Source organism: Mauremys reevesii, linkage group 7, assembly GCF_016161935.1.
Source record: "Mauremys reevesii isolate NIE-2019 linkage group 7, ASM1616193v1, whole genome shotgun sequence".
NCBI lineage: Eukaryota > Metazoa > Chordata > Testudines > Geoemydidae > Mauremys > Mauremys reevesii.
The window spans coordinates 51,867,262-51,889,885 of record NC_052629.1 but is presented as its reverse complement, the minus strand read 5'-3'; the positions used below and the strand labels follow the sequence as shown (position 1 = coordinate 51,889,885).

The window sequence follows — 22,624 nt, the reverse complement described above, 5'->3', positions numbered from 1 at the left end:
ACCCCCCCAATGGGGACCAGGCCTGCTCCAGGGGTGGGTAATGTTGGAGGTTAGGCGATTAACTGGTAGGTTCAAGTTCATCCTACTGTAGGTTAATGGTGATTGTAAGTTGGTGACTTGAGTGAAACAAGTTAATGGTATTAGTCTAGTTTCTAACAGAGAAACAGAACAACTACTGCTATCTCAGCCAACAGTAAGGGCCAAATTTTCAGTTTGTCAAGATGTGAAATTTACACACACAAAATTAACGTGTGCAAGCAAATCAGCTACCTAATTACTACTAACTGTCATCCTTCATTAAGATGTCAAGGGCTAAATGGACATAGAGAGTAAACAACCCTCTTACCTCTAGAATTGGTCCCTCCCAATAGGGTTGAGGCACATCATAGGGATGTGGAATATTGCACTCTTACTGCCCATACTGTACTGCTTTAAGGTATAAATAGAGGAATGCCTTAGGCTGTCAATATCGCACTTTTTGTGAGCAATGAAAATCATTTTGAAAACTTAAAAACTGCTCATCTGTCCCCTTTACTTCTTATTGTTCAACTCTGCTTGATTGCAGAAGGTTATGCACTATTTTGGAAGCCTGTTTTGCATTATTTTTGCCCTTTATTTTATATGTTTTTTATACAGTGCACTAATGAGATTCCCTGCAAAAGTGTCAATGTAATTAAATGTGATCTGTGCAGTGCAATCTTTTCTGCTAATTAAACTCTTTAAGACTCATTAGCTAGAAGCAATCTCCTTCACACTGATTTCTTCAAACTTCATCCTAATACGTAAATTCTGTTTATTCATCCTTGTGTCTAACAGACCATTCTTTAATCCCCCCATTTTCTCCTGGTATCAGACAATAGACTTGTATTATGTCTCACTTACTCCATCCAAAGAAGGGTGGGAGGCTCCAAGCCAAAGAGTACAGCCAGACTCCTAGCAGGATTATCAAAGCCTTCTTCTTGGACATCACCACAATGGAGGCCAGTGGTCGTGTGATCACAAAATATCTGTCCAGGGCGATTGCCATCAATGTGATCATGGATGTAATGCCAAAAAGGGCTCCGCAGAAGGCATACAGCTCACAACCTTTCAATGGAGAGTACAACAGGGTTAACCAACAGATTTAACCATCCATGCTGGTTATACCAGTATTCCTGGGGGAACATTTATCCTGTGGCCAAGGCTAGTAACACATTACCTAATTACTTTCAGAACTCTTAAGGCAACAGGAAGTTCACTTTTCGAGCAGCAATATACTTTCCAAGCTGTGGGCTGGCCTTGCTAATTATATTATCCATGGATGTAAACGTCAAAGATTTCATTGCCTTTATTACTCAAGACAGTGACTTAATATAACATTCACTTTTCAACTTCTGAAGTTTCTAGTGGGAGCATTTCAGAGATCCCATGGCAGCTCATTTATATTTCATTTTATTCTAACTCCCATAGAAAGACCTATTTTAGTTAAAAGTATTGTTATAGTCACTCATATCCCATGGAGCAACTCATATCCCAAGATGAGGTCAGCATAGTTTCAGTAAATAATTCAGACAATGGATTGGTTGTCAGTTGTTTACTTTAATTATTTGCTATTTGTGGAACATGACTGGTCACAGTTTGTCTTCTGCTGTTGGACAGAAAGACAAATCTTTAAAATAGGAGAATAATTAATGATGAATGGGAATTAAAACATGCAAATTCATGAAGTGTTTGAGATGCACCAACTTTTTCATTAATATCTGCAATTATACAAATAGTACAATACCCAGAGAGCACATATTGGTTAATATATTCAAAAGTCTGCTTTTAATTATTCAGCCAGCTCTAGAGATTAGACAGTTTGTTTATACATCTGTGTATAGTCTTTTCAGTTTTGTAACATGAAGAACTGCAGAAACAAGCATTTGTTATTATTTACTTAATTTAATAAACAAGTCAGCAATAACCAACATTTCAACACCATACCTCTTGTTCACCACCCCCACCACATATGTGCAAGATATAATTGCAGCAAGAGAAAGAGTAGCCCCGTACGTAAGAGTCAAATGGTGGGATCCACAAAGGTATTTAGGTACCTAACTCTCATTGATTTCAATGGGAGTTAGGGACTTAAATACTTTTGTGAATCCCACACAAAGTGTCTTTATTCCACAGATTTGCTTAGGCCTTATAACAAGTGGGCTCCATCAGACTGGCTGTATGATCTGATTTCATACACAGACGGTGAAATCCTGGCTCCACTGAACTCATTGAGAGCTTAGCCATTGACTTATAAGGAGCCAGGATTTCACCTTAAATCTGAATCTCTGGTGTGGGTAGGCAGGGTGAAGGGAGAGCTCAGTGAAGCAGTACATAGCTTTGAGCCTGTGGTGAATCACAGATGGGTCATTGGAAAGGATAGTTTGACAAGGTTTAATAGGCTAAGATTAGACACTGAAAGTAGACAGTTTAAAATAAAAAGGTAATTGACACACATTAAAAACCAAGCAATGGGGAGGAAAGACCAGGAGTGGATAATTCATATGCATATTTAAATAAACCAAACCATGTCCCATTTCCTATCCAGATCACTTTCCTTGATGTTGTATCCCCTTCACGCACCTTTTGTCTGGCTTTGTCTTTATAGATTGTAAGCTCTTTGGGGGCAGGGACTGTGTTTTCCTGTATGCCTCTCGCTCACCTAGCGCATTTTGGGCACTTCTGTCACAAACAACAGTAACTCATGTTTGACAAGAGATGTTTGGTAGTTTAGACCCAATGAGTGAAATACGAAGCATGTTCACTGAGACTATTTGGTTTATATTTATATTGTAAAAACTTACGTTTATTGTCAGGCTTTCTAGCAGCAGAAATATCAAGATACAAATTCCACATTCAAGTTAATTAGTGCCAGTGGCAGAGTGGTATGCTGGGAGCAGATGCTCCTGGGCCTTATTCCTGTCTTTTTTAAATTCAGGTGTGAGATGATTGTGAGTGAATGCGAGCAGCGAGAGAGTATGTTCATTTATCAAACATTAGAGAAGACCTTTTTCTATCTCACAATTCTGGCAGTAATAGTATAGACTTAGTGATATAAATATATTTACAACAAACAGAAACTACATTAGAAGAAAGTTATTTAGGTTGCAAAGTCAAGCATTCAGAAGTTAGGAATTACCAGATTTAAGATTGCCCATGAAAACTTGATTTCCCCTCTTGTGCATCCAAATTTGCACTGAATGAGACAAATGTTCTAGAGAAAAAAAAGTATGTGATCACGTAATAAAAACTGTATCATAATGCACATGCACAAAGGGGCTGTCTTAAGGTCACACAGGCAATCATAAATCTGGCATTTCTTAACTTTTTAATGCTTGACTTTAAAAGAAGAGTATTTAGGTTGTAATGTAGTTTTTAGTCTAATTTCCTCTGGGTTTTTAAAGGACAAAGATAGAAACAAATTCTGATTTATGCATCTGTTATCAACTCCTCATCATATACCTGTCCAAAATTTGAAATCAAACTAATTGAAAACTATCAAATTTCAGCCTGTATCTCATCTATACCACTAAAATATAAATAACTCCAAGCTTGTTCTAAACCTTTTGACAAACTTGGACTGAGTCCTGAATGCTCAACAAAACTTTAAAACGGGCAGGTTATATGTGCTTTCGGCTTTAGTAACTATAGTATTGCATAGCTTTGCTACTTATACTGTCAATTATTAACTTGAATTCATTACCATGGCAACAAACTAAATTATCTTTCAAGAGATATATGTACAAACCTTTCTTGCCAAAAATCCAGTGCTTGTGGAGACTGGTAGTGAAGAAAATTGGAGCCTGTGTGATGGACATTAGGAAGTCGCTAATAGCTAGATTGATGATGAACATGTTGGCTGGAGTTCGAAGGCTCCTACTCCTACAGAGAAGAGATCAGAAGGAACATTGCAAAGCGCTAATCTGTGAGTAATTATGCTATTACTCTTTGCTGTATGCAGTGTTATTGTAGCCATGATGGTCCCAGGATATTAGAGAGACAGGGTGGGTCAGACAGTACCTTTTATTGAACCAACTTCTGCTGGCTAGAGAGACAACCTATTGAGCTTACACAGAGTTCTTCTTCATGACCCAAAGAAGAACTGCGTATAGCTTGAAAGCTTGTCTCTCTCACCAACAGAAGTTGGTCCAATAAAATATATTATTTCACCATCTTGGCTCTATGTTACTCTTTGCTGTGAGCATTGGCAGCTTCACAAATATCAACGTGTTGAATATGTCAAGCTACATCAAACTGGCTTCTGATTTTCCTGAAGAGAGAAGCTAAATGAGCCACCATAATTTTAATAGCGCACTCCTTACACTTCTTTGTGCCTTAGTAGAGGATATGGCTTGGTTTTGATAACCAGCTCAGAAACAGGAATAGAAGACATTGTTCTCTGAATACTCTGACCCACTGCACCCTGTGTCCATGATTAACAGGAAATTAAAGTTGATGAACTCTATGGATTTTCTGGATCTGGGTCATGCAGAGCTGAGGGGACATTTTCAACTGCTGATGAGATTAACAGCAATTTACAAATATGGGGATTAAGGAGGCTGACTTTATACCACATGCAGCATTTTATTTTATCTGAACTCCTCTCCATGACAGGCAGTTCATTGCACCAGACACTGAATTTGAAGGGACCTATTGCCAGACTTATTACATCCCCCACCTCCACAAATTATTCGCGCCAACATAATAGAGTGTCCTGTAGTGTTTTTGTACAAAATATTTGCTATTGAGAGTTCTTAATATCAGTACTTTCTGATTCTGATTTTTTATTCTTCCTGAAATTGTGACACTTTATCTAATGTCGCTGCAGCTGCTTTCCTGAGTTTTCAGTCTCAGACACAATTGGCCAGATAATATTTTGCACCTCCTGAGAGCTGTAGCATAGAAGATGCATTCCAGGAGGATGAGTGTGTAGGGCAAATAATCTTTTTTGCCCCCAGTGTAACTCGGAGCTGTCCCAGGGGCACACATCATTTCAGTCACTCCCCTCCAGCCCCTGACAATCTTTATGCATTATAAGGCTGTCTCAAGAGGTTCTGTTTTCCTAGAGAAACTGGCAGATGTTCCCTGCACCAGTCCACAATCACCAATTTTAAAGCACTGTTGCAATTGCAGTTTTAGGGGCAGCAAAATACTCATTAACTGTTTACAAACTAACTCCTTTAGGCAGTTGGTGGTTTGTTATTGCTATGCAACTACTGATACAGCACCAATGGTGGGCATGTGTAGTATCAGTACACCCCTAGCTCTGCAATTCTACTCTAGTCTTCCCACCTGCCTCAACATTTTTAGATAGCTCCAGGGAGAGACATGACAGACAGCCCCCTCACCTGTTCCCTACCACAGACACAGCTGTTGCTGCCAGATTTCCTGCTGAGCTGCTGCTTCCAGAGTGGGACACACCACAGTCAGGGGCAGCTCCAGGCCCCAGCACGCCAAGGGCGTGCTTCGGGCGGCAAGCCACGGGGGGCGCTCTGCCAGCGCCGCAAGGGCGGCAGGCAGGCTGCCTTCGGCGGCTTGCCTGCGGAGGGTCCGCTGGTCCCGCAGCTTCTGCGGACCTCCCGCAGGCACGCCTGTGGGAGGTCCGCCGAAGCCGCGGGACCAGCGGACCCTCCAGAGGCAAGCCGCCGAAGGCAGCCTGCCTGCCGTGCTTGGGGCGGCAAAATGCCTAGAGCCACCCCTGACCACAGTACTGTTTTAGTCTTCTCCCAGCTGCTGCTGTACTCTTCCCCCACCCTGTTTAGGCTATATGTTAGCATCTTCCTGGGTGGGCAGGCTAAGTCCCAAACACCACAGAAGGGTGAATATCTGCTATAAATGCTCTTGTTCAGCCTAGCTCAGTCGGCAACGTATCAGTCTCATAATCTGAAGGTCACGAGTTTTGTCCTCAGAGGACACATACTAGAGGATCACAAAATGGCCCCTTCTGACCTTATAGTCTATGAAATGTAACCGAAAATGTTGGGGGGGGTGGGTCTTAGTTCAGGGCAACTGCACCTGTCTTCCCTTTCTGTGGTCCATCAAGGGCACCCCTAGGCTTAAGGCTCCCCAGCCATCATCTCACTTGGGTAGAGATCAGCATCTGTGTCCCATCTGACCAAGGTATTTCCAGGCTGCAGTGTTATTCCCACCAGAAGAGAGGCTGTCTAAGCAAACCTACTTGCTTTGTCTTCATAGACCAATAACGATGTAATTGCCCACCGTTATAAGTTATCACATCGCTCTTTCTGAGCCAGCACAGTTTGTTCTTCAGATAAAAGCATTACAGAGAAAACATTAAAAACAATAAAAGAACCTACATGCATGCTAAAAGTATACCAGAGAGCACCCCTTCAACAGGGCCTCTGGCAGTAGAAGTCCTTGGAAGTCCCACCCAAAGGTTTACATGTGGTTTCTACTTCATCACTCACAGCCTTATGGGGCTTTAATAGGCCAAAGTCCTTCCAACCCTTCCCTAAGGATTGGGGCCCTCTGTGGACCAGAAGTCCTGTTCATTTGCTGGATCTGAACAAAAAACCCTGAGTCAATTTACCACCAGATTATTTATCCCAACATCCTTTCTTTGTCCACTGGTCTCTAGAATCCAGTTTGAACCTTTGAAGAGAGTGTGAATAGGTAACAGGCCTTCAAAGGGCTGATATCCAGAGAAATTACATTAGCATAAACCTAGAGAAATTACATACAATCTCACAATAACACAAACAATTGCACTTTAAAAATGTATTCAGCTTAATTCAATAAGGTTTAATTTATGCAATATCCTGGATAAGCCTGATTGAATTAACTATCACAGGGAGTTGTAACAAAATCCTGAGAGATTGTTTTGGGATAATTGCACTATCAAAACCACCGGCAGCCAATTATACCTCACTTTCATTAAGGCCTATTTCATATGCAAGATAAGAAATACAAGGTCATGGATCTGGGTTACTTTGATGCACAGCTCATTAGTTTGCATTAGTACAATCATAATGATAGTGTTCCTGTATCGCATTTCCTTAACACAATCCCACCAGTATTAAAGTCTATCCACAGAAATATTTAAGACACACAGAACAAACACGATGTATATGTACCTGCAGAAAGCATAGATGACCAGGAAGTTACCCAGCGTTCCAGTGATCCCCACCACCAGAATGACAGTTCCAATTGTGTAGTGGGCATGGTCTGGAACATCCAGTGTAGGGAAGGCATGAGGAACATCTTGCACTGTCATTTCCTACAGAGCAAGCAGGAATTCATAAATGCACAGTGGTATATCACTGAATGAGCTAGCATCTGCTATTCCTCTGGGAGATGAGATGGTTAAAGGAGGTTAAAAGTTGGATGAAAACGAACATTTTGGAGTAAACTAATCCCTTTCAAATTACATTTATTTTTATTCCTCTTTTGCAAATAAACATGCCAGGCATGGTTGTATCAGCAATGCTTGAGTCAAAGGCCGTTTTTTGTTTTTACTACCAGTTTAGTGTTTCAGAGATTGGAAAATCTAAAGAAGCAAACAAAACCAAAACAAAATACATAATAGTTGACAGAAGTACACTGGGACTCTATTGCATTTGACCTCAAGGAATGCTGTAAATAACAGCAAGTGTATTCTTGGTAATTTTCACCCTATGAGAATTTCAATGCCTGTGGTAAGGTTTGATTTCTATTATTTCCTTAAATCATTGGATAGTTTTCTAATAAATAAATAAATATTACACAGCTTTAGTGAAAATGGTAAGTCCAGTTGATAAACACCTGTTTATTCAAGCCTTTAATACAGTACAAATATGGTTTTGCCCATTGAATAACCAGTGCTGAATTACTAATACCCTCAATACCTAATTACCTTGTAGTGTTGAACAACACTGTTCCTTACAGGTTAAATGGAGGATTGAAAAAAAACATTTTTTTAAACATTTGTGTTAGGTACAAGTTCCATTTTTATCATGGCCCCAACTTTGTGACTTAGACAATAAGATAACAGCTAAGAGGCATGGTGACCTGATAGCAGTGGAAGATGGAAGGGGACAGATGCCCAAACTGTCACCACCCTGCCCACCTTTGGCATGCATACCCTGAGCATGTAACTTTCTATGGTCCTAATGGATCAACACAATTCAGGGGCATAGTTAAGACACAGTCCCAGGCTAGCTAATGTGCAGGAAAATCCCAAATTGTGCTACATGGGGACCTAACCTCTTTCAGACATAAACAAGTCAATGTCTAAATAATAGGAAATGGTATTTTGCATCTCAGCATATGTGAGGTCAAGAGATCCATTCCCCTGCAATAATTCTAATCCTCCCCAAAAGGAATTTAACTCTTGATGCCAGGACAAGCCACCACAGATGCCTCTAGCCTTGCCCCCAGTTCTCAGTCCATTATGGTATATCCAGATTGAAAATATTGGCTTCCAAGTCCAAGAGGCGCACATCACCTGGTCAAAAGAGACCATAATAATTATAGGTAATGCCCTTGTGATTCAGAATCAGACCCCCACCCTGCAGATGAAGGAGCTAAAACTCAGTCAGTTAATATCTTTCTGCACCTATTCTGCTGCCACTGATCTGCATGTGCCTTGGTAGTAGCTCAGACCGCACTAATATGATCTCTGGAAAAAGCAAAGAGCAGTCCTGTTTCACCTGGATTAGCAGCTCAGTTCTTTTGTCTACAACCAAGCTTTTCCCACTCTGAGATGCAGAACAATAACTTTGGGATGGTGAGGGTGCTGTCATCACAACTCATAATTCAATTGAGTTAGCTGATACGATCACATGCCATGATTACTGAACTGCAAGAATCGCACTGGTCCTGAATAAAGCCCAGTTGAGATCCTTGCTGACATGCAGCCACCCACTTCTAGGCCCAGCACAGGATGTCTACTATCCAGATCACAGCCTCTCCTGTGACCAATCAATGACCGCCTCATGACTTTACTAAGCCTTTTCATGCTGGTCTTGATCAGCTGGGGATCAGATGGCTTGGGTCAATTATCAGATCCAAGTGGGAAGGAGTCATAAAAGGCGAGGAGAACCCCACTGGGGAAGAGTGTTGCAGGAGGGGGATTCTCTCCTGTGACTAGTCCTGTAGGGATAGGACAGCATGAGAGAGGCATGTGGCAAGGTTAAATCCCAGGCAGGTGGCCAGGAAATAGTCTGGAAATAAGGATCTACCTTGTGAAGAGCCAGACTGCTGGAAGTGGGGAACCTTGAGAATCAGTGCTCTGTAAGAAAGCATAAAAGAACTAAGCCCAGGAAGGGTGGAAGAGACCCTTCTATATTATGGGACCATTGTTTCATTATCCGTGCTCCATCTGGGTACAGACAAGGGACCAGAAGGTGCTGTGAGACAAAAGGAGGTGCTGTGTAGGCTGACCCTGCTGTAAATACAGATGATCCAAGCAAATCCCTGAGAAAGGAAGGAAGGTATGAGCTCCCCCTGCCAGCCGTCATCTGCAGGATTGTCAACAAATTGAGAGGGGAGGGGTGTTCCTTTCCTGTGCAGTACGGGAGCAGCCCAGACTAGTAGAAGCAGCTGGAAAACGTCTCTAAATTGTCATGTTTAATGTTGCTAAGAGGGATATGGAAGAGGGTTTCAGCTCAGTTGGAAGTTGGAGCATCTCCTACCAAGAATGCGGGAGAAGGGATGGAAAGCTGAGTTGTCTAGAGCTTTGTGTGGTGTGGTGGGGGCAGGGATAGCAGTCTTCCCAGAAATGCAGAACACACAACATGCATCTCATGGCAAGTGAGATGTGGGGTAGGGAGTGATAGGAAGAGGCCCACTTCCAGCCAACACTAGCTGCCAGCTAATCCTAACATCCCTTATCTGTGCCAGAACTAACTGATAGCAGACATCCTAATAAAGGAGGCCAGCCATGGATGAGGCAGCTAGGACATGGGGTTACCACTTCTGAGGCAACTCCCCACTCCATCCCTCCCAGGCACCCACCTGACCCTCTCTTCTTCCCCTCCATGGGACCCACTCCCATACGTGCCTCTCCCCTCCCCGCCCCGGCTACACTGCATTATGCGTACCTGTGTCCAACCACCCATATCCCAGATTTCCTAGTGCCCACCCACAACCAGGCAAGTCTAAGTTTGTGCCTGGTGAAGTGGGGGAAAACTTAACCGTCCACCAAACATGACTGTCCAGAGGACAAAAACATAGGCCCATGGGATTTTGGGATACTTTTGGAGTATTCAGAGCATGAATCCCATTGGGCCGCGTCTACACTGCAGAGCAATAGGGCTAGAATCCTGGGTCCCAGCTTGATGCAGACTCGACTTTCCACCCTTGCGAAGTCCTGGGACCCTGGGTTTGGGCAATTTGGGATAGTTAGAAGGGGGAGTTAGACTTGAGCCTCATTTTGAACCCTGGGCATACACTGCAGTGTAGACATACCCTACACTGCACTGTAAGCTCAGACTCAGACTTGACCTAAAACTCCTTCTGTCTACATGCAAATCTCTTGCACTTGGATCTAGGGTCACAGGATTCTGTGAGGGCTGCGGGTCCAAGCCTGCATCAAACTGGGACCCAGCGTTTCAGCCCTATTGCTCTTCAGTGTAGATGCAGTCCCACTGAACTCATGCTCTGGGTGCCCCCCAAAAGTATCCCACAGTCCCATGGGCCAATTTCTTTTGGCGATTCTTGGGATAGAGAGGACATCGACTCTAGGGAAATGGAAACAGCCCCCCTTGGTGTAGTGCAGCAGTTTGGTGAGTCAGCATTTAACCCTTCTGACTGCCAAGCTGCAAACACCTCAGAGCCATCTGTGTTTGCAGTGGAGACGGAACAGAAGTCTTTTGGAAAGCGCACTGCTTCCTGTTTGTGGGAGCACAGCCAGATTTTGGTAAATCTCTGGTACGAGGCCAGCAAAACAGTGGACTTCAGTAAGAATACCAAGAATGATCATGCATACCAGCAAATAGCAAAGAAGCTGGCAGCATTGGAAATTTTCTGGAATGGTGACCAGTGCAAGGAGCAGATTAAGCAGCTGAAGACTGCGTACAGGAAAACCAGGGACAAGACCTGCACCTCAGGCAACTTGCGGACAGCATGCCCATTTTAGGAGTTTGACTGGGTACTGCATAGAGCCAATGCTGGTGCATGCTAACCTACCCATATGGGATGGCACTCTGCTGGCCCCAGAATCCAGCAAGGGGACTGATGAGAGCCAGCGGCAGGTGCAGAGTGAGGCCAGCAAAATGACTGGCCTCAATGACTGTTGAAACTGGATCCAGAGGAGGCTTTGATACAGAAGCAGTAGCAGCACATCATGGGGCTGTACTCAGAGGAGCTATTTGATGCCCCCCAAAGGACCCAAGGCCAAAGTTATTAGAAGCCCCAGCTAGCAGCGTATCTCTCTAGTGGTGGATTGTAGATCAGTGCCTTGGCTTCCCCCCTGCCACTCCGAGGAGTGTAAAATGGTGACCAGGAAGTGCAAACAGTAAATACACCTTGAAAGTGAATTTTTACTGGGAAGGCACAGACTTTTGCTAGGGCATTCCTGTTTCTTAAAAACAGTAACCTTACATTGCCATGCCTGTATGTACGCCGCTCTGTAACCACTCAGCAGTGTAACAAACCACATGGAAACAGTGAACTGGGGGAGGGGGCAGTGTATTCTATTTACAAATCTAGTCTATGTTAGTTAAATATAGTCCATAGATGACAAAATCATTTGTCCCAAATTTGACAGGGGGTTGAAATTTTGTCCAGAAATGTGCCGGGGAGGAGGGGATGTAAAGAGGATGGCTATGGAGTTTTGCGTGTTTTCATGCAGTCATAACAGGCTAGGCCATGTGGATGCTAACGCAGCATCCTGTTGATTCCCTCTGACCCAACCCTGTGTGTGGATATCTGCAATCGTGTCCTGAAGCAGGAACTCCAGATAGTTAGTCACATTTCAGGGAAAGGCTTATTTTCCAAGGCCTCCTTAGTAGCTGACTGACCCACTCCACCCATAGATGTGCTTTACGTTTGAATACTTTGGTTGCATACATTGCAGATTTCCCACCAGCAGCTTGGAGTAACATCTCCCTTTGCCAACTGGGCACCACAAGAACTGTGAAGTCCTCCAAAATGTGGAAGGCCTAAAATGATAGAAAAAGCTTTTGTGACACGGCCACCTATTCCTTCCCGCCGCCCAACCCCAAGTAGTTCTGTAATTTTTAGGGGAAAAGAAAACAGCTTTGAATTTTTAAACTTACCATTGTCTCTGCACTTATTTCACTGTGACTAATCAGGCCATGTCCAGGGAGCTTCTGTGGTCTGAAGCACCCCTCTCAGAATCTATTAAAGTTCATTTTATGTCCTTGAAGTTTCACAAGGACATGGTCTGTGCTCCTTCTCTGGGCTATGTTTAGGCTATAATCCTCTGTGTCTTGTCCTGTTCCAGGCCCCTCAACCTCTCCTGGATGTAGCATCTCCACAGCTCACCCACAGTTCTGTGCAAGCTTGTCCCAAGGTACCTTCATGGACTGTTCCAAGAGGAAGCATTTCAATGATGAACTTATGGTTGAAGTTCTGGACAGGGCCAACATACCAAAGGTCCAGTACCAAAGACAAAGGGAGTTACAGCCAGAGGAAAGGCACGCTGGCTGCACAGTTTGAGGACAGGGTTTCAGCACAGGATGGGCACTTGCTTCACAGTTCCTGAAACAGGAACAGTGGCTAAGGGAGGAGGACAGAGCTTAGCAGAAAGGATTTCTTAAGTGGCTCATATCACTACTGGCCACAAGAGCAGCAGCTCCTGCTGCATTACCCACATCATGGCCTGTGCCCCTCAGTGGTACTCTGATGCAGTCCAGAAACAGCTTGGAAAACAGCTTGGGTGGCCCATGCAGTTGAGTCCCCCCCTCTCCTGCCCAGTGCCACGTGCATGACAAATGGGGAAAGGAGAATGCAGGGGACAGTCAACAGTAGGGGGGTTTCTGTATTGCACATGGCTTCATTGTTTGCACTTGTCCATGCACTTTTTTCTTTAAGGTTCTCTTGTTACTGGTATTTTTGTGTGGTAGCAGCAGCTCACCTGCCTGACAATGGTTTAATGTTGTTTCCTGGCACAAGATGAACGCACAAGCAACAGAAGTTCTTCAAAAGATGCCTACTCCAGGTTGTTGGCTCCATTAACTGAAAGCGTGCAGACCACAATGACTCCTCAGCAGGATGTGCTGGCGGGCTGGTCAAACCTCCTGTAATGTGCGGGGAGGACTGCGAAGTTTTCCTACGGTGCACCCCAGTCAAAGGGCTAGAGTGGCCACATTTCGGGAGGACACTAGGGCATCTCGGATATGGTTGATTTGACTCAGGTATATGTGCTGTAGTGTGAATGCCAGAACCCTGGGTTCAAGCCTGGGCTAGACTATTCTTAACCTAGGGTTTACAATCAGTGTAGATGCTCCAGCCCTGGGTCCCCTTAACCCTGGTCTTACATTGCAGTGTAGACATATGCTATGTGACCTGTGGGCTGTAGTGGAAGCAGCTGCTGGCATCCCTCCATGTGCATGCAGCTATGATTGCCAGTTGCAATGTGCTGGGAGGAGGGTTCACTTGAAACTTGCAAGTAATTTGAAAAAACCCTAGTACAGCAACAAGAGAGAAAAACTGGCCAGGCTGGTTAAAAAGAGGTCAGCTGGCAACCTTAATTGGAGTTGGGCTGAGGCCAGCCCCTCATAGACTTTAAGGTCAGAAGGGACCATTATGATCATCTAGTCTGACCTCCTGCACAATGCAGGCCACAGAATTTCACCCATCCACTCCTGTATCAAACCTGTGTCTGAGCCATTGAAGTCCTTAAATCATGGTTTAAAGACTTCAAGGTGCAGAGAATCTTCCAGCAAGTGACCCGTGCTCCACGCTGCAGAGGAAGGCAAAACCGCCCCCCAGGGCTTCTGCCAGTCTGCCCTGGAGGAAAATTCCTTCTTGACCCCTGATTTTATCGCACAATCTCTCCCTCTAGTTTCCTTCTACAACCTGGCACTCATTGCTACAATGGTACCCTTTAGTGTCAGTGGCATCCCAATTATTTTGAAAGTCAACCAGATTCTCAGATAATGGGGCTACCTTCTATTCTCAGTTAGCCCTGTGAGGTTGGCTGGGTCAGCTAGCGTTAATGGGGATAGTTTGAATTTAAACTGGTGTAAGTGACAGCCAGTGGAATTTCAAATGTGATTATCACTGTTTGTTTATAGAGGACCTGCCTGCAGCTAGACTAGTCAGTAAGCCACATTCCTTGGTGTTTCTACATTAATGGGATTTAAACATATGGCAAGTTGTCTGAGGAGGAAGATGGGAAGGGCATGGTTGTGGCAGATTATATGTAGGGAAAAATATTAATATTACATTAAGGTTGACAGTTTAACTGAATAAGAGTTGAGAAATTCAGTTTAGGTTTCTACAAGTATGACTCAGCCACATAACACAGGGGCATTTTGCCCAAGTAGGGATTGCATAATTTGGCCCTCAGATAGTACAGTAACACAAAATACTGTATCAATAATAGGGGTCTGCGTTCAAATTATTTTACAGGAGAAAATAGCTCTGCTTTTCTAACACAGTAAAACTGAGATTGGAACATTTTTAATTGTTATAATACACAGACCTGATTAAGGTATTCTGTATGAAAAACAAGTTCTCTATTTTTCTGTGGTGTATGCCTGTACTTGTCTTTTTACACAGACCTTGGTCACGATAATAGAAGTGCAAGAACTGAGGGAACTTGTCATGGTTAAAAAGAACAAATTGCAATAATGCCTTTGATTTGAATTAAGATAATGAATAACTATGAGCCAGGATTAAATACAAAAGCAATCATATAAAATGAATAAGTAAAGTCCAGTTAGAGAGAAAGGATATTTAAAGGAAAATACAAGTTTTGAAACAAATCTAGGAAGGAAATCACTCAGGACCAAAAGTAAATGTGAAGGCTTAATAACAAGTATATGTATTATAATCCTACAAATAATAAATGGCAAAAAAATTTTTGGTAGAGGCGAATTTAAGATGGGACAAGTCACAAAATTTGGATCTACTTTACAATCTGAATTTTCCCAATGTTTGGGGCTCAGATCCCGTAATCTAATTTTTGCCATGCTTTAGGAGGATAATGCCTACTTTTATAACATTTTTCATTTCGTAATTTTTCCTGAAAAGTAAGGGCCTTATCAAAAGAGAGTGGAAAGACTTTAATTGACTTAAAAGGCATTGAATCACGTCCTAAGCGCTCAAAATTCTGCACTGGGTTAACATATAGATCTCATTGACATCAGTAGGGGAACTAAATGTTTGCATCACTGAGTAGAGTCTGGCTCTAGATTTTCTAAATAGAATTATAGGTCAAAAGAAGCCACGGGGTGTCGGGGGGAGGAGGAGGAGGGAGAGAAACTGCTTAAGGAAATCAGGTCAGCGGGACAATCAAGAAATAAGACAATTCATATTGCTTTTCTCTATTCTGTTTCCACAGCACATGGGCCTTGTTTAGTCTCTGTTTCCCATTGTCATCTGAAGGTATTAGTACTTAAAAAAAATGCAGTTACTATTGTTGTGATCCTTATCAAAGCAAGGTTACAGCTACCTTACCCTTTGACTGCCATAGGAAGTTCACGCTACATAACTCTGTGGAGGCATTTAGATTGAGTTTCTATATAGCACTGCTCCCTTACGTATTCTTCTACGGAGCACTCCTTCACTATCCTGGTTATTGTGGAGGCAAAAAACAACAACAAAGCATGCTGCATATTATACCTTTAGAAACAGCATTGTCTGTTTTTGTTTCATATAACATGGCTCAGAATATCAAGTGTTTTATGGAGAAAGTAAAACTGTGAGCTGAAAGGTTAAGGGCTTCCTCCAAGTGAAGAATGTCCCTCAGCTTTCCTTTAGCCAACAAAGAGCAAAGGGAATAAAGACACTTGCATCTGAGGCTTTGTACCACTGGGTGCCAGTATACGCACAGGCTCATTGTGCTGAGGATGGGTTAGCATGGTACTAAATCTGCAGAAACAAAGCAGGCTTCCTTCCTATTGTATTAGACAATTAAATGTTACACATCTCTCAGTAACACCAACACTGACATAGTGAAAATCATCGATGAAATAGATTGCAGGGAGCCCACTCCATTACAGGGGCTATACCAATGCAAGGTCTCTGGAATAAAATCATCTAGGTTTAGACTGCATTTCAGGGATGTGTGTGAATGTGAAGGTTAGTTTTACAGTAATACCCAAGAGTATATGAAAACCTGGATAATAACACAGCAATTTGTTCAAGGTTTTCAGCTTTGGCAGTCATACCACATTTGGTTTGCGGGCTTTGTTAGGTACCTTTTGCTTGCTATGGAATATAGAGAATGTCGTACCGGATCAGGCCAAAGACTACTGTCCTACCTCTGGCAGTGGCCATTACCAGAAGTTTCAGAGAAAGGTGTAAGTTTATGGAAGAAGTTTTCTTCTCACCCTAAGCAGTTAACATTTGGTTTATATCCTGAAGATGCAAGGATGTTTTATCTCTTGTACACGATAATCCTAAGGGAAAATATTTTTATTATCCATATAAATGTGTAATCCTTTTCTAAATCCCATTATGCTCCGAGCCTCAGTAGAGTCTTGTGGCAGGGAATTCCACAGTTTCCTCGTGTTAGCATACCTTTCTTTCCAGCAGTTTTAAGTGTGTCATTGTGGAAGCACTAGACAAAAGGAATAAGTCTGGGTTTCCTGATGTCAATGCATATCACATATTCCTTGGACACTTAACTCCTAGTGAATTCCATGGAAGTTTGGAGTGTGAAAAGAATACAGGATCAAACCCATACTACCTAAAACACAGTGTGTGTGTATATATATATATATAAACATAAACAAGGGGAACAGCATTTTTTTTCCTGAGGGGTGAACTTAATAGATACCTGCCAGTTTCCTCTAACACAACATCTAAAACAGAAGTAAATATATTTTTAGTTAATATGCAGTAAGCTTTTCTGAGGCCTGGGATACTTTTGGGGGTTGGGAGAAAAGGAAATGCTTGATAGTCAGACAAGTTTGTCCAAATCCTCACTCCTCTAGACCAGACGCTGGAGGTCACCAAGATATAGAACTTTATTGTTCTGTATTAAATATCAGTGGCCCTAAATGGTTATAATTAAGGCAGAATTCCTCTAGGAACCCTTGAGGAATGAATGCAATAGCTGGTCGGCTACCCTGAAAAGGGGGCAATGTGCACACCCCTCCGTGCCTGGCCAGCTCAGTTGGTTCATGCAGGGGAAGAAGAGGGGCAAACCTCAGCCAGCCAGTGTAGCTACCACCCATGGAAGATCGGGGTGGCTCTAGCTTTTTTGCCACCGCAAGCACGGCAGTCAGGCAGCCTTCAGCGGCTTGCCTGCGGGAGGTCCCCAGTCCCATGGATTCGGCGGCTTGCCTGCGGGAGGTCCCCAGTCCCATGGATTCGGCGGCTTGCCTGCGGGAGGTCCCCAGTCCCATGGATTCGGCGGCTTGCCTGCAGGAGGTCCGTCGGTCCCGCGGCTTCGGCATAACCGCCACTGAATTGCTGCCAAATCCATGGGACTGGCAGACCTCCCGCAGGCGCGCTGCCGAAGGCAGCCTGACTGCTGCCCTCGCAGGGACCAGCAGGGCACCCCCCGCAGCTTGCTGCCCCAGGCATGCACTTGGAGCACTGGTGCCTGGAGCTGCCGCTGTGGAGGATACTAGGAGGGGAGGGACCTGCCCTCTTCAATGGGATCCTGTCCAGTCCTGTACATGGGCACAAGGTGTGTGAGAAGAGGATGGAAGGAGACTTACCTTCAGAAGACCAGGCAGAACTGTGCCCTAAGTGAGTTCCCCCACGTCACAGTGAGTGTCTTTGGCAGAAACAGTATTAGTCCTAGATGCCTGTTCCCTGCTCTAACCACTAGTCTGCACTGCATTTACATGTATTTTTCTAACAAGATGGACTCTGAAGCTGTTATTTTAAAGTTAGCTTTTAAAAATTCAGTTCACTTTTGAATAAATTAATTTCATTGCATGAATGAAAGGACACATACCCTTCTAAAATCTGACTCTCCTCTGGCATTTTCTTCTCTGTGACACAGAAGGAAAAGTGTAGTGAATAAATTACAAACTATTTTCAGAAGAGAGAGTTCTACTTTTCCAGTTCAAACAAACAAAAAACAAAAACAAACAAACAAACACCGCATACATTTAACAAGTCTTATCCTGGAGACTTTTGTTATTAAAAAGTCCCAATAAAGTTGGGAATGAAGTCTGCAGCAACAGACATACACATGCAAGTGTTTGTTCATAAATTTATTTTCTACGTGTAAAGAAATGATATTCTACATTTCACACTTTCCTAATAGTAGCGATATGTTGCAAGATCTAATTTTCACTTACAGGGAAACTGACTCTTCAAGACATTGTCCTGGGACTTTAATGTATTTCAGTATCCCTCTCTGCATTAACACGTGTTAAGCCTTGTTATGTGCACATGGCTTTATCTGAGAAGTATATCTTTTTTTTTTTTTTTTTAAATGACAGCATGATTTTCTATGGAAGTGACCTGGTTTGGTCCACAGTGTTTAGAATTATACAGAGCATTTGGAAAGGCTTTATGAAGTAAACAGAGCAGAATCAGGGCATTCTGTAAGTACTCCTCTCAGAGGTACTAGAGAAATTTGGCATTCAATTTAGTATGTATAACAAGATAAAACAAGAAAAGAAAAAAGGAAACAAGAACTAAGATCTCACTGCCCTCTTGATATAATTTAGCTTCAAACTGAATTCATTAGTTCAGAGAAGTGCTCATTTTTAACAGAGTATAGCCTGGCTCCAAGAACACCTCAGATTTTGGAAATAAGTTTTCATCACATAGCTGGCACTTCTTCCTGCTCCAAATTTGGGTGCTGATACTAATGGAGATAGGGGAATTCCCTATGTGGTTTAGGGTGGTTTAGTCATCCAGATTTATTATGTGTTATGATTTTATACTGGAGCAAATTATACATACCAGAAAAATAAAGCAGAAATTCTGAAAGTTGGCTATAGGTTCTGCCATCACAATAGGCCCCATATGTTTGTTACTCCTCACATCTCCTTGATCTGTTTTCAGAGCTTGCTTTCATAGGCATTTTCTTTGTGGTTAGGAGCAGAAGCAAAGAAAGTAATCCTACTGCAATTATAGTTTCAGCAGGATGATGCCAATTTCTAAGCCCCAATATCTAGTGGGCAGTGGGGCTCTCTGCTATATGATTTTTGTCCTGTTGAGCAACTAGTGTTGCATCTCAGATTCCCGTCTAAACCCTGACAACCATATGCAGTCCCTCCAGCATTCTGTTAAGCAGAACTGTGTATAAGTTAAAAACTGTTTGAAAGTTTAACGATAAAGGAACTTAATCTAAGCAAAGTGGTTTGATTTCTAAAGGTCTTTCAGCAGAGGAAGTCTGAAATTTTTTGGCAAATCATGACCTTGCTCGAGCATGTTTTCCTTTTCCCCTTGTATTCTCTCATTTCTCTTCACCTTCCCTGCTGTGGTCTGCTATCCTCTTTCACATTATCCATCTAATTTAGCTTGTAAGCTCCTTGGCACAGGGAAGTTACCTACTTACTGGCCTCTAAAACATTGTGCACATCAGTTTTGTTACAAAAAAAGTAATCATCAAACTTTGTTCTTCCTACACAAGTACATCAATAAGAAGATATTTTCTGCTCTATTAAAGATTGGACTAAACCAAAACACCTAATTCAGAATACAAATTATGCAAACAGCTCCTGTTTTATACTGGGCCAAACCAGGTACGAGCGCTCACAAAATCTGTAACTGAATTTTGCAGCTTGAACCCGTCTATTAATGTTTTTTAAATGGTCCAGATAATTTGCGTACTCATTGCTACTGAAGAGAATGTCATACTCTGCTGCTTTAAACAGCAAACAAACAGAACTTCCATTCCTACTAGTGTTTGCAGACACATTTTCAAAATGTGACTTACCAGAGTGCTGCACTAATGAAGGGCTTTTTACTTCTTTTTTTTTATTTTGTTTTTTGGTTGTTGTCGAATTTTTAACACACCAGAGGAAATTCTCATTTTATTAATTTCCTCAAATGAATAAACCTCAATGAAATCTCAGTGCAACAGAGCCTCCTCACCCTCCAACTTTTTAAAAAAGCAGTTTCCTTCTATTTAGAATTTAACAAATGTTAAAAAAAAAAAAGGCTTTGATAGAACTTATCATGGAAGTACATGGAAAGACTCCAACCAGACTTCATTATAGGTGACCGAAATAGCAGTTCTTGTAATTCAGGTACCAACAGCCTACTATAGAACTGTCCTGGGTTTCCCTCCCACAGTTATCACAGAAGAGGTGGTTGTGTTTAAACTGCTAAGCCAATCGTTTCATATTCAGGAGCGGACTATGTTTGATAGTTTTACAATATACTTTACATACTTTAACATTAAGTACTCCACTTCATCTTCTGCTCGTGTAACCCTGCTGACAATAGTGGCTTCTAAAATTGTTACAAGAATCTTTAAAAAAAAATCGCATTTCCTAAGTTTCTTTTTATGTTGTTTGTTAGGGCATTGCTACCTTTAAATGTGAGCAGACCACACACACCTTAGATGTGCATGTCCCTTAATGGCAACTTTTGCCAGCAAAACTATTTGCTACAGCTTTTAGCTACAGAAAAACAATTTAGTGCCGCACTTACTGTTGGGGCTACAGGAGGCAGGTCCACCAGTTTGTAGGCATTAGCTTCTGTGTCATTCCAGACACCCTTGAGGGACTCCACAGTACTGGTGCAGTTGAGGTTCTGAGGGGGGCAAGAGATGTCCCTTCGAATGGATTGAATAGTCATTGGATGAAATAAAAGCAATTTCCAAAAGCAACAGATGTCACAAAAAAGCTCTGCTCTGAATTTTAAACACTAACCCCAGTTTCCCTGGTTTTAAGTACTGAGCAGGTTGTCAGTTTTTCTACTCTGGAACTATGTGAAATGCAGGGTTTCTCAGATTGCTTCTTTTCCCTCTCCAGCTCAGCAAAAAGCAGCACCAGCAGCTTCCATTTAAATATAAAAGCCTGCAGGGTCTGCACATGCCCAGTTAGGCCCTTGCCCCCATTCAAATTAAGGCTTCTGTTTCATTACATTATAAAAATTGGTGTCCACTTTAAAACAATGTTATCGTCTTGCTTCTGACAGATTTAAATCTGTATTATAATAGCAACACATTATCCTAATATGAATAGAAAAAGAGAAGGTAGGGGAAAGGTTGATTTTACTAGCTGACTTGAATAATAGTTGTTGTAAATTTCTTCACAGTGTTGGTGAATTAAATTTTCATCCTCTGCAATTAAAGAACACGCAAACATACAATTATGACAGAAATGTAAGGAATCAAATTAACTCAAATGCAAAACTGTTTGTGTATAGCTATAGGTTACAATTAGCGGTCAGTCTGCATTTAAAAACAAACAGGAAAAATACATGCTAAAACTAATTAAAGTCACCGTGAGCTCCACTTCCTTTTCTACCTCTCAGGTTTAAAATTGGTTATGGAGAAAGTGACAAATAACCACACATTTCAGAAAGTGTGTGTTATCCTGTGACATTTTTGGCAGGAAGAACATGCGGGGCTTAATACTCATTTATACTAGGGCCCCCTTACAGCACTGTGGCAGTGTCAAAAGTGTGTAATTGGACTGTATTCCCACTTTAGGGCCCCTTTTACACTACCAGAATGATGGAGAGGAGCCTTAGTGTAAATGAGAATTAGGCCCATTTAGTGGAGCTTTGTCTTAATACATACTGGCTAGCCAAATATCAATGTCATAGTCCTTAGGCCTTTCAGCCACTCAGTGCTGCTGAGTGACCCTAATGGGAGCTGTTAGCTTCAGTGCTATTAGTAATGAAAATCGATGGCATGGGATGTTTCTGAAAGCCTTCATGAGAAGATAGTTTTAAGGCAACATTGAATATTGCATTCCCAAGGGCCCACTTTGAGATTCCAGTTCTCACATAGCTTTTCTTCAGTTACTACCAACTGTACCTAATCTGAATCAGGGCACAAAGGTGCATGTTTCAGCAACTGCTCTCTCTGCACTGTTACTCCATGCAACCCACTTCTCTATTCCAATGCACACACTCACATCACCAGTCCTGCACATTCACCTTTTTCTGATGGCCATATAAGTGTAACCCTTCTGCCAGGCTAAGTTGATAGCAGTAAGGGCTGGGTTCAGTACATAGGGGTCCCCTCCCAACAACGTAACACAAAACCAGCTCAAGCCCCCACCAAGTGACCTGGGAAAATCTTACACACACCCCTTGGCACCTCGAAGAGGCAATACTTCCCCTCTCACAAGCACAGAGTCTCGGTGTAGCAGAAAATTGTTAATAACATGAGGTAAATGACATCAGCATTAAATTGGGAACACACCACAACTAGGGTTCATAGACCAAACCATAAGCAAAGACCCACCCCAGCAAATTGGGCCGTGTCCTTTCCCTTTGGTTCTTGAGTCTAGCAACCCAAGAATCACCCAAAGTCCCCAAAGTCCAACAACCCAAAAGTCTCTGTCCCTGGTCAGTGCAGCCCCAGATTTCAAAAGTTTAT

The 22,624-nt window shown here is 42.6% G+C and overlaps 1 protein-coding gene across 7 annotated transcripts in view; it reads right to left on the bottom strand.

The window, feature by feature from the left end:
- OPN4 (opsin 4) overlaps positions 1-22,624 on the bottom strand; it is a 45,643-nt gene that overhangs the window by 22,466 nt on the left and 553 nt on the right. For 6 of the 7 annotated variants that reach the window (XM_039546818.1, XM_039546820.1, XM_039546819.1 and 3 more), the window contains exons 2-5: positions 20,722-20,845; positions 7,113-7,255; positions 3,767-3,900; positions 883-1,086 (exon numbers count right to left, since the gene is read on the bottom strand). In XM_039546818.1, the coding sequence (XP_039402752.1) occupies positions 883-1,086; positions 3,767-3,900; positions 7,113-7,255; positions 20,722-20,845 (605 nt within the window). The remainder of the gene's footprint in view (positions 1-882; positions 1,087-3,766; positions 3,901-7,112; positions 7,256-20,721; positions 20,846-22,624) is intronic. The other variant, XM_039546816.1, reaches the window with a different exon arrangement.